At 38.8% G+C, this 12,720-nt stretch overlaps 1 protein-coding gene across 1 annotated transcript; it reads right to left on the bottom strand.

Moving 5' to 3' along the window:
• Positions 1-289: 289 nt before the first annotated feature.
• On the bottom strand, positions 290-5,932 carry MYOD1 (myogenic differentiation 1). Its single transcript, XM_075187551.1, has 3 exons — positions 5,227-5,932; positions 3,989-4,067; positions 290-1,142 (listed from the first exon to the last, which is right to left on the bottom strand). Exons 1-3 carry the CDS (start codon positions 5,770-5,772, stop codon positions 898-900), a joined length of 870 nt encoding a protein of 289 aa, XP_075043652.1. The 5' UTR covers positions 5,773-5,932; the 3' UTR covers positions 290-897.
• Positions 5,933-12,720: the final 6,788 nt, after the last annotated feature.

The following is a 12,720-nucleotide window of genomic DNA, read 5'->3' on the forward strand; positions in this document are numbered from 1 at the left end:
GCATTATTTACCCCTGTACAATATGGATTATTGGCAGACTAACTTATAGATTGTAGATACATCCATATCCCTATCAATACATTGTTTCACATTGCCAGAATATGAAGCTACAGACAAAAATAACCTTATGTAACAATGTAGTTTCCAGAAAACACAATTATATCTCATGTATTTGTAATTTCATCTAGGTAAAAAAAAAAAAGTACAAGTCCCCAAAGTGCTGTGACAGGTGTAAGATTTCAGGGATCAGCTCTTTCTGGTAACGTACCACATGGAAAACACCCAGAGCTTTATAAATAAGGTTCTTTATTTAGAATACTATTGAAAACATCCTTGGCATTCACACGGTATAAATATATAAAGTTAGCATTTAGCACAACACAGTTAAGCATCATTAAATATATATTTAATTACGCATTACAATTCTTATTTACAATTATATTTTTATATAAAAAAAATCTTACAAAAGTGGTCCACAACCTTTCATTGCCTTGTTCAGCGGGGAAATAAAGCAGCACAGTGACTGTCCCACAGCGATCTGTAAATGCAGACACAGTCTGCAGCTAACGGGATGAGGGTAATGGGGGTAATGCTTCATTTACCCCACACACCAACTATGCCCAAGATGAAAGACCGTTCCCTTGTGCTACAGAGATCCGTCATTATACTGGACCTACGACTCCACCAAAACTTCCCTGTGTCTTCCGGACAAGTCAAACGGGAAGGATAATGAGATTTATCTCGTACGAACAGTAGAAACTTCTTGTCAATGACCTCTGGCTGGAAATAAAACAAATAAATAGGTGTCCAAAAAGAAATATTAAAGTCGCGGAACCAGCAGGAAATCTTCTAGAAGCTTCTGATGTAAATGTATGAGTCTATCTTTACTTTCTAGTTCTATAACACCTGGTAGATGGAGCTGCTGTCTTGGGGTATCTGCGTGCACGTGTTGGGAGAACGACTGGCAATGTCTCTCTCACTCAGTGTCTCCCCCTGGAGGGGGGAGCAGGGACTGCCTTCAGATCCACTTTCCACTGCAGGAAGCACCACCGGGCAGCTGGGGTTTTCTGTTGAGATTCTCTCCACAATGCTGGACAGACAGTCTAAGCTGGAGATGACAGAATTCTTTCCGAGTCTTGTATCTAAAGAAAAAGGAATTATCACTCAAACACCATTTAAACCATATATTTATATATTTATATATACACACACTAATAGGAACCAGTAAACAGGACACGCTGCAGATCGCTGCAGATCAGGGCACGTCGCAGCCACAACCTCGTGTTTTATGATAAGTCTAATTCATTTTAAACAAACTCTTCTTGATTTGTTTTTTTTTTGTTTAATTTTCATATATGATGTAGGAAAGTGTCATTGATCTGAATGTTTTGCATCACAGCCAATCTAAGCTGACAGTTTGTGTTTCACAAGATGAGATAGACATTAGCACATGATGTAGACAGATACGAGATAGATAGATAGACATATGGATAGATAGATAGATATGGGATAGATAGACAGACATAGATAGATAGATAGACATTAGCACATGATGTAGACAGATACGAGATAGCTAGATAGAAAGATAGATAGATAGATAGATATGGGATAGATAGATAGACATAGATAAATATATAGATAGACATATGGATAGATAGATAGATATATAGATAGACATATGGATAGATAGATAGATATGGGATAGATAGATAGATATATATATATAGATAGATATATGGATAGATAGATAGATATGGGATAGATAGACAGACATAGATAGATAAATAGACATTAGCACATGATGTAGACAGATACGAGATAGCTAGATAGAAAGATAGATAGATAGATAGATATGGGATAGATAGATAGACATAGATAAATATATAGATAGACATATGGATAGATAGATAGATATATAGATAGACATATGGATAGATAGATAGATATGGGATAGATAGATAGATATATATATAGATAGATATATGGATAGATAGATAGACATATAGACATAGACATAGATAGATAGACAGATAGACATAGACATAGATAGATAGATATATAGATAGATATGAGAGATAGATAGATAGATATATAGATAGACCTATGGATAGATAGATATATAGATAGACCTATAGATAGATAGATAGATATGGGATAGACAGACAAAGGTAGGTAGATAGATAGATAGATAGACATATGGATAGACAGATAGATAGATAGATATGACATATATAGATATGGGATAGATAGAGAGATAGATATGAGATAGATAGATAGGAGATAGATAGATATAGGATAGATAGATAGATAGATATGGGATAGATAGATATGGGATAGATAGATAGATAGATATGGGATAGATAGGGGATAGATAGATAGATATGAGATAGATAGATAGATATGGGATAGATAGATAGATATGACATATTTAGATATGGGATAGATAGATAGATAGATAGATATGGGATAGATAGATAGATAGATAGATAGATAGATAGGGGATAGATAGGGGATAGATAGATAGATATAGGATAGATAGATATGGGATAGATAGATAGATATGAGATAGATAGATAGATAGATAGATAGATATGGGATAGATAGATATGACATATATAGATATGGGATAGATAGATAGATAGATATGGGATAGACAGACATAGGTAGATAGATAGATAGACATATGGATAGATACATAGACATATGGATAGACAGATAGATAGATAGATAGATATGGGATAGATAGACATAGATAAATATATAGATAGACATATGGATAGATAGATAGATATATAGATAGACATATGGATAGATAGATATGGGATAGATAGATAGATATATATATAGATAGATATATAGATAGATAGACATATAGACATAGACATAGATAGATAGACAGATAGACATAGATAGATAGATATATAGATAGATATGAGAGATAGATAGATAGATATATAGATAGACCTATGGATAGATAGATATATAGATAGACCTATAGATAGATAGATAGATATGGGATAGACAGACAAAGGTAGGTAGATAGATAGATAGACATATGGATAGACAGATAGATAGATATGACATAGATAGATATGGGATAGATAGATAGATAGATAGATATGGGATAGATAGATAGATAGATATGGGATAGATAGATAGATAGATAGATAGATAGACATATGGATAGACAGATAGATAGATATCACATAGATAGATATGGGATAGATAGATAGATAGATATGGGATAGATAGATAGATAGATAGATATGGGATAGATAGATAGATAGATAGATAGATAGATAGATAGATAGATATGGGATAGACAGACATAGGTAGATAGATAGATAGACATATGGATAGATAGATAGATAGATAGATAGATAGATAGATAGATAGATAGATAGATATGACATATATAGATATGGGATAGATAGATAGATAGATATGAGATAGATAGATAGATAGATATGGGATAGATAGGGGATAGATAGATAGATATAGGATAGATAGATATGGGATAGATAGATAGATAGATAGATAGATAGATAGATAGATAGATATGAGATAGATAGATAGATAGACATATGGATAGATACATAGACATATGGATAGACAGATAGATAGATATGAGATAGATAGATAGATAGATATGAGATAGATAGATAGATATGGGATAGATAGATATGACATATATAGATATGGGATAGACAGACATAGGTAGATAGATACATAGACATATGGATAGACAGATAGATATGAAATAGATAGATATGAGATAGGTAGATAGATAGATAGATATGGGATAGATAGATAGATAGATAGATAGATATGGGATAGATAGATAGTAGATAGATATGAGATAGATAGATAGATAGATAGATAGATAGATAGATAGATAGATAGATAGATATGAGAATGATATTAGATATGATCACCCAAGGAGAATAGGAGAATTCCCCCCCCCCCCCCCCCCCGGATGAGCACTCACCATTTGGTGTCTCAGCATAGTAGTTGCTATCATAGCTGTTTCTCCTCCGGGTGCTGCAGGGGGGTCCAGCGTAGTCTATCTGTGAACAAGCAGCAATCTGATGAGTCACATTGTGGCCTCTTTGACAGCTGTTTCTGGCTGAAGCTCAGGAAGTTCAGTTTTTCTGTTGCTGCCCATAAATCCTGACAGACCAGCGCTCGCTGCTGGTGATACTGGGCCTCTTTTATAGTTAAGGGCAAAGCAAAATTCAAAACCAAACCATGCTGCAATGTGAGGTGTAAGTACATATCTTCTTTTCTTTGCATGCAGGGAATACACTGGCTGCTTTTTCATGTAGCAGACAAATACTGGACACAATTTTTACGCTTCAATTTAGAGTTGAGCTAGCACATACTCCCTCCAACTCTAAATCTGTCAGCATATTTTAAACTGCCCCATTTTGTTGTTTTTGCTCTTGGCTCTAGTTGAGGCCCAATGTGTATTGATTATTTAATTCACGGCTCTTATAAGTATAAAATTGAACTGGGGCAGGGACTGATGAGAGTGAGTTCTCTGTACAGCGCTGCGGAATCAGTGGCGCTATATAAATAAATGGTGATAAAATAATGTTACATTTCAGTGAAAAGTAACTTTTAGGTACTTAAGATCATAATGAAATGAATAAGAACTTTTTGAATATTTAGGCATTGCATCCGCAAAATGAAATCTATTTACTGTGCACCAATAAGTGTAATGCTCGCAAAGTGTGGTTTGTGTGTTTCTTAACATGCGGGGGAGGAGGGAGGAGGGGGGCAGCTGGTAATCTCTGGTTTCAGGCTGCGTTTTATTTTATTTGGTTGAAAGTGTTGAAAGTATTCAAAGTATAGAATATATCATGGAATTATTATTATTATTATTTATTAGGCGCATGAGTTCCACAGCGCTGCACAGAGGTCAAACAACAAGACATTACATGGTATAATAGTACAATACAGTAAACAGATAACACTATAGTTCTCAACACAGCTACTGAGGTGCATGGGGTATATCCAGCACAGCCTGAAACCTGTGCCCATTAGTTTAAATGGAATCTGCATTCATAATAATAATAATTATATTGTTGCTATTTATATATAAATATATATTATTTATGTATTATTATTATTATATGTGTTTGATATACAGTTCCCAGTAAGTGAATGCCCATCAGGTATAAGTGATGCAATGTTCCTGCTCTAGTGCCACCCTCTGCCACTTACCATGCCATCTGAGCAGTTGGACCGTGGACTGGAGGAGTCAGAGTCCCCACTATAGTGCTCCATGACTGGGTAATAGTTTTCATCTTGCTCCCTGAGTAGGGATTGCAGGCTCTCAATGTAGCGGATGGCATTCCTGAGGATCTCCACCTTGGGCAGCCTCTGGTTGGGGTTGCTGGAGGTACACCTCTTCAGGGTCTCAAATGCCTCGTTGACTTTGCTTAGCCTCCTCCTCTCTCTCATGGTAGCAGCCTTCCTGCGGTCAGCATTGGTGGTCTTTCTCTTGCAGGCTTTACAAGCCCAAAGCAGACACCTGCCAGCCTGGTGGTGGCCACTGGGTGCCCTGACATGTTCATCCTCGTTGTGGTGATGATGGTCTTCAGGCTTCAGTAGAGTAACATGGACCAGCCTGGGGTCCAGGTCTTCAAAGAAGTGCATGTCAGAAGTATTAAAGCAGGGATCATCATAAAAGTCGTCAGCGGCAGAGAAGGAGCAGAGAGAGTTATCAGTGATCTCCATGTCCCTAAGAGGATGTGACAATAAGTCCATGAGACCGACAACAAACCAAACAGCAGAATAAGCCCAATGTGTAAGATCCAGGTAGCAGGTCCAGACTGACTCCAGCAGTGCTCAGTGCACCCCACTGCCCAGGGCACGTTGTGGGATGGGGGTCTGAGCTCACACCCTCAGGGAACCTGGTGCTGCTCATGTCAGCCTGTATTTATCTGGGGAGAGGGGAGAGGGGGGCTTCTCACCCTTGTCCCGTTACTCTGCCGGACCAATCAGCAGTGACAGCCAGGGGAGGGGGTGCAGAGCCCCCCCAGCGGGGCAGAGCCCCCTGTGATTGGTGGGAAGTTAGGTCCCCAGTGTAAAGTTTGCAGAAGTTGTGTTGGAGACAGAATGGAAGGAGGTTGGAAATGTCCCAGTGACTGCTGCAGTCCCGACTTTCCCTGCGGCCGGTAACGCGGTGTTGGTGTCCTCTGGTGTCACCCACAGACACTTTATATATTATATTATTCCCATGTAGTAACCCGGCGAATCTACAACTGTCAGATTATAGGGGATATTACTTATTATATTACACGGTGTAATATTATTACATTGTATATTCCTAGTATTATATTCTAAAGTCTACACTGTATATTGCTAGTTTTATATCTATATTGCACGGTATATTAGTATAATATGTATATTACACATTATATTACAATTACATTGTAAGTTACTAGTATTATATCTATTCTACACCGTGTAACGCTAATGCTATATGTATATCATACGATACAATACTCCTCCATTGTATATTCCTAGTATTATATTTATTCTACACTGTACATATTTCACGGTATATTATCAGTATTATATTACAGAATATATCACATCTACACACATTTTACAAGATATTACATTTGTGTGTATATATATATATATATATATATATATATATATATATATATATATATATATATATATATATTATACTTTATGTTGTTGTTATTATTTTATGTAATCACACGTTATATTACTATTATATGTATATCGCACTGTAAATTCTATTTATTGTTTTATTATTATTATTACTATTGTTGTTATTCTATTTTACTATACATCATTATTGTTATATTTATATAACACTATATTTCTGGTATATGTATTTTGTACTGTATACTACTATTATATGCATGTAACACTATATGTTAATACATGTATACTACACCATAAATTACTATTATATGTACTTTCCACCTGTTACGATTACTAGATGTAGAGTCTTCGGTATATCACTATTATTATATGCATATTTCATTGAGCATTACTATATTGCACAAATAAAAGTGCCGGCAACTTCTTATGATACGATAATAATAATGATAATGTCTCACAATCTACAGGAGCAAAAGTTCTGCTCTATATACTTTTATTATAATATCTAGGTTGTGGGTGTGTTATAGTATTATTATATTCTATGGTGTACGGAGTGTTATAGTATTATTATATTCTAGTGTGTACGGAGTGTTATAGTATTATTATATTCTATGGTGTACGGAGTGTTATAGTATTATTATATTCTAGTGTGTACGGAGTGTTATAGTATTATTATATTCTAGGGTGTGCTGTGTGTTATAGTATTATATTCTATGGTGTACAGAGTGTTATAGTATTATTATATTCTAGGGTGTGCTGTGTGTTATAGTATTATTATATTCTAGTGTGTACGGAGTGTTATAGTATTATTATATTCTATGGTCTACGGAGTGTTATAGTATTATTATATTCTAGTGTGTACAGAGTGTTATAGTATTATTATATTCTAGGGTGTGCTGTGTGTTATAGTATTATTATATTCTAGGGTGTACGGAGTGTTATAGTATTATTATATTCTATGGTCTACGGAGTGTTATAGTATTATTATATTCTAGTGTGTACAGAGTGTTATAGTATTATTATATTCTAGGGTGTGCTGTGTGTTATAGTATTATTATATTCTAGGGTGTACGGAGTGTTATAGTATTATTATATTCTAGGGTGTGCTGTGTGTTATAGTATTATTATATTCTAGGGTGTACGGAGTGTTATAGTATTATTATATTCTAGTGTGTGCTGTGTGTTATAGTATTATTATATTCTAGGGTGTGTTGTGTGTTATAGTATTATTATATTCTAGGGTGTACGGAGTGTTATAGTATTATTATATTCTAGTGTGTGCTGTGTGTTATAGTATTATTATATTCTAGGGTGTGCTGTGTGTTATAGTATTATTATATTCTAGGGTGTGTTGTGTGTTATAGTATTATTATATTCTAGGGTGTACGGAGTGTTATAGTATTATTATATTCTAGTGTGTGCTGTGTGTTATAGTATTATTATATTCTAGGGTGTGTTGTGTGTTATAGTATTATTATATTCTAGTGTGTACAGAGTGTTATAGTATTATTATATTCTAGGGTGTGCTGTGTGTTATAGTATTATTATATTCTAGGGTGTGCTGTGTGTTACAGTATTATTATATTCTAGGGTGAGTGGGGTGTTATAGTATTATTATAATTTAGCGTGTGCGGAGTGATGTCCCATAAATTCCTATATATCTTAGTGTAAATGTGTTGAATAATATATTGCAGACTTTCGTCATTTCGTATTTTCCTAACTAGTAATATTATAATAAGAACGATGCTATTAATGAGACTGACATTATATATATAATGACGGAATAAAAATAATACTTTTCAGGTTAAACGTTTTGTTTCTAAACGGATGTTGTCGTCCCTACAATAAATACAATATAACACCATATATGTACAACAGAATAATGCACAAACTACAATACAACGTTATATAATGATATCAAGTGAGATCTATAGATTTGATCATTTATTACTCCCAAGACGGTTTATCCAAAGTTGAATTTATTTCCTTCTCGGGATTGTCAAACGATTGATGCTGGATAATTAAACCACGGGTATATTCATACAGAAATATAATGTAATATATCCCCGGCAGAGAACATACAGAAAGAATCAGCACAGCTTTGCTGCAACATGTTTCCTCTTAATTTAATGGGGTCTTTGTTTATTCGTTTATTTATTGTTGTTTTTACATTTAGATTTTTACGTCGTTCATAGAAGATCACATCCCTCATTTCACCCCAGCACATTGGGGTTACCTGTCTGTGATCTCCTACAGACCTGTCATTATAAACCTGTCACCTCCCAACACCCAGTAATCCATGAGCAGTGAGGTGTCCAGCAGATGGCGCTATACTCCCATCCCAGTGACAGTCGGGAGCCCAGGCTGGGGGCTGATCAGCTCTGCATTATGCAGACTACATAACACCTATAGCTGAGAGGTGTAAACTGAAAGCAAATAGATACATAGTCTCCTGTCCATGCATATAGAATATATTTAGTATGTAAGCGCTCACCCTCTACCGTATGTCTCATGTCTGTACACTATGGTGCCTATTTATCAAGCCTTAAAATATCAGGAAATGACTTGTTTTACGGTGGTATAACATACATATTATATACAGATAGATATAATGTAAGTGACTGGAATGTGATAGTGTTACAATGAAAACAGTAGGAGAAGTGATGGTATGACAATACCCCCACTTCCACCAGTACCTCTTATTTTCAATTTTTTTGTTTCTATATAAAACCTATCACATAAATTGTTATTTATCCTAATAGGATAAAATTTCCTTGGGCAGACTAAAACCAGTGGCGGATCCAGGGGAAAGGGAGAGGGGATCGGGGCAATCGTTCCCCTAGCAGTACAGACATACCTTTTAAATTGCCAAGACGCTGATCAATAGGGCAGGGTTAATCGGGGCCAGGGGGCGGGACCAGCTAAAGGATGAAGGGGGCGTGACTATGCAAAATCTATCTATGCTAAAAATAAAGTCTAGGTCCGCCCCTTACTAAAACAATAAAAAAAAGTTCTTTCCTGTGAAACCGAAGCCAAACATCAAACATCCTCCTGTCATTAAGTGTTTAAAGTCGTTTACCCCACTGTACTTGACTCAATGAGGGTATTTCAAAATCTGTTCTTGCTTTTTTGTACCATCTCTCCCGTCTAATGTCCCCCTTGTCTCATGCCAGGTGCTGGCTGGGCTGGAGGCATCGGGAAATTTGCCCCCTGGGTCGCTCCCATAGTGGGTCACTGGGCTACCTCCATTTTTTTTTATATAATGTTCCTAGCAGGCTGCTGAGCCGGGCTAAAATATGACAGCCAGCACATGTCTCGTATCTGCTTCTTTCCCTCTGTCTGTTTATGTCAACTAAGTAGAGATTCACCTCTGGTCCTCTGCTCCCCTGCTCTTATGCTGCACTGTCCTCTGCTCTTATGCTGCACTGTCCTCTGCCCTTATGCTGCACTGTCCTCTGCCCTTATGCTGCACTGTCCTCTGCCCTTATGCTGCACTGTCCTCTGCCCTTATGCTGCACTGTCCTCTGCCCTTATGCTGCACTGTCCTCTGCCCTTATGCTGCACTGTCCTCTGCTCTTATGCTGCACTGTCCTCTGCCCTTATGCTACACTGTCCTCTGCCCTTATGCTGCACTGTCCTCTGCCCTTATGCTGCACTGTCCTCTGCGTTTATGCTTCACTGTCCTCTGCCCTTATGCTGCACTGTCCTCTGCTCTTATGCTGCACTGTCCTCTGCCCTTATGCTGCACTGTCCTCTGCCCTTATGCTGCACTGTCCTCTGCTCTTATGCTGCACTGTCCTCTGCCCTTATGCTGCACTGTCCTCTGCCCTTATGCTGCACTGTCCTCTGCCCTTATGCTGCACTGTCCTCTGCCCTTATGCTGCACTGTCCTCTGCCCTTATGCTGCACTGTCCTCTGCCCTTATGCTGCACTGTCCTCTGCCCTTATGCTGCACTGTCCTCTGCCCTTATGCTGCACTGTCCTCTGCGTTTATGCTGCACTGTCCTCTGCCCTTATGCTGCACTGTCCTCTGCCCTTATGCTGCACTGTCCTCTGCTCTTATGCTGCACTGTCCTCTGCCCATCTGCCTTTCTGCTCCTCTGCCTCTTTGTACCTCTTCCCCTCTGCCTCTCTGCTCCTCTACCTCACCGCTCCTCTGCCCCTCAGCTACTCTATGTTTCTACACCTCTGCTCCTCTGCCCCTCAACGTCTCTACCTCTCTGTACCTCTTCCCTTATACCCCTCTGCTTCTCTACACCTCTGCCCCTCAGCTCCTCTACTTCTCGGCTCCTCTACCTCTTTGTACCTCTTCCCCTCTGCCTCTCTGCTCCTCTACCTCACCGCTCCTCTGCCCCTCAGCTACTCTATGTTTCTACACCTCTGCTCCTCTGCCCCTCAACGTCTCTACCTCTCTGTACCTCTTCCCTTATACCCCTCTGCTTCTCAAACACCTCTGCCCCTCAGCTCCTCTACTTCTCGGCTCCTCTACCTCTTTGTACCTCTTCCCCTCTGTCCCTCTGATTCCCTGCACCTCTGCCCCTCTAACCCTCAACTCCTCTACTTCTCTGCCCCTCTGTTAATCAACACCTCTGATCTTCTGCCTCTTTTTTCAATGGTCAATATATTTTTAATGTTTTTTTGTCATTTTGAAAACTATTTCTAATCTATTTTTAAACAGTTCCGATTTTAGGGCTCTGTCCCGCTGTCCCCAATTGTAAAGCGCTACGGAAAATGTTGGCGCTACATAAATAAATGATGATGATGATGACATGTTTGTCCCGTGGGTGTGAATATTGGTGGAAGAGAGGTAAATAAAATGCAACCTAGTTCTAGGCAGCTCTCTGGGGGTGTAGCTATGCCCCAGTCACGATGTGGCCATGCCCCGTTTTTGCTGTGGTCACACCCCCTGTCCTGCTGGTGGGGACACATAAGTTGTCAGGTATGAAGGAACTTTGCAGAAACCTATGATTTCATGGGCAAAACAGGGAGGGGACAAGGTGTATGCACATAGTCAATGTACAGTACAGGCGTGCCAAGCTTGCAGCAACGTCCGATTCACGCTTTGAGCTTCGTATCACTGGCAGCAGCTACAGGTCAGGTGTAAGTGCTGATTACTAGTGATGACGGCTGTGTATACAGCTAGAACATGTGTTTGTATCAGGAGCAGCTGTAACAATGTATTTTATGTACAGTAGACATTCATAGCATCCTAATAAATGTATTTTATGGAGAGAATTGTTTTTTTACGGTTTGCTAAATAATGACTATATATTATTAACTGGTGACATTAATCAATTGTTTTCTTTTTTTGTGTGTTCTTTTTGGCATTATATTACACATATGTTATTGTCTGTTACAGCAAAGCGCACCTAGACCCGTATTCACCAACACTCGTAACTTCAGATCCTAGTTGAATATGTCAGATTTACATGTGTTTGAAATAAAACACAATTTTTGTTCATGTCTATGTATATTGGGTATCAATAAAGGAAAGACGACCTCCGTTACATGACACTGTGGATTGGGGACAGGGCTGGATTAAGGGAATGGAGGCCCCTGGGCTAAGAGGGCCTCCATTCCCCCGTGAGGGCCCCCCCTGTGATCCGAGCCACCCCCCCTGTGAGCCAAGCCGCCCCCATGGCACTTACCTCCTTCTCCTGGCATTGCAGTTTTTCCCCAGTGCGCTGTACACTCTTTACTGAGGAGATCCCGTGAGAGTGAGACTCACGAGATCTCCTCAGTAAGGAGACTACAGCGCACCGGGGAAGGACCGCAGTGAAAGTGCTCAGCAGCATTAATCGCGCCGGGGGCGCCCCCACCCCAGACCGATCAATAATGCTGCTGAGCACTTTTAAGGGCCCCCTTGATGCCCGAGGCCCCTGGGCTGTAGCCCAGTTAGCCCTATGGTTAATCCGGCCCTGATTGGGGATCACACAAACTGCAACGTTAATACCAGAATTCCCATGTTCTCTGTACAACTCATCTAAACCTACATAATACATCCAGACCAGGACACAGATTCAGCACGTTCAGCCTGCACCGTGCTGTATAAATTTCACTGTATTGATGACT

This window comes from Mixophyes fleayi, chromosome 10 (genome assembly GCF_038048845.1).
Source record: "Mixophyes fleayi isolate aMixFle1 chromosome 10, aMixFle1.hap1, whole genome shotgun sequence".
Classification (NCBI taxonomy): Eukaryota; Metazoa; Chordata; class Amphibia; order Anura; family Limnodynastidae; genus Mixophyes; species Mixophyes fleayi.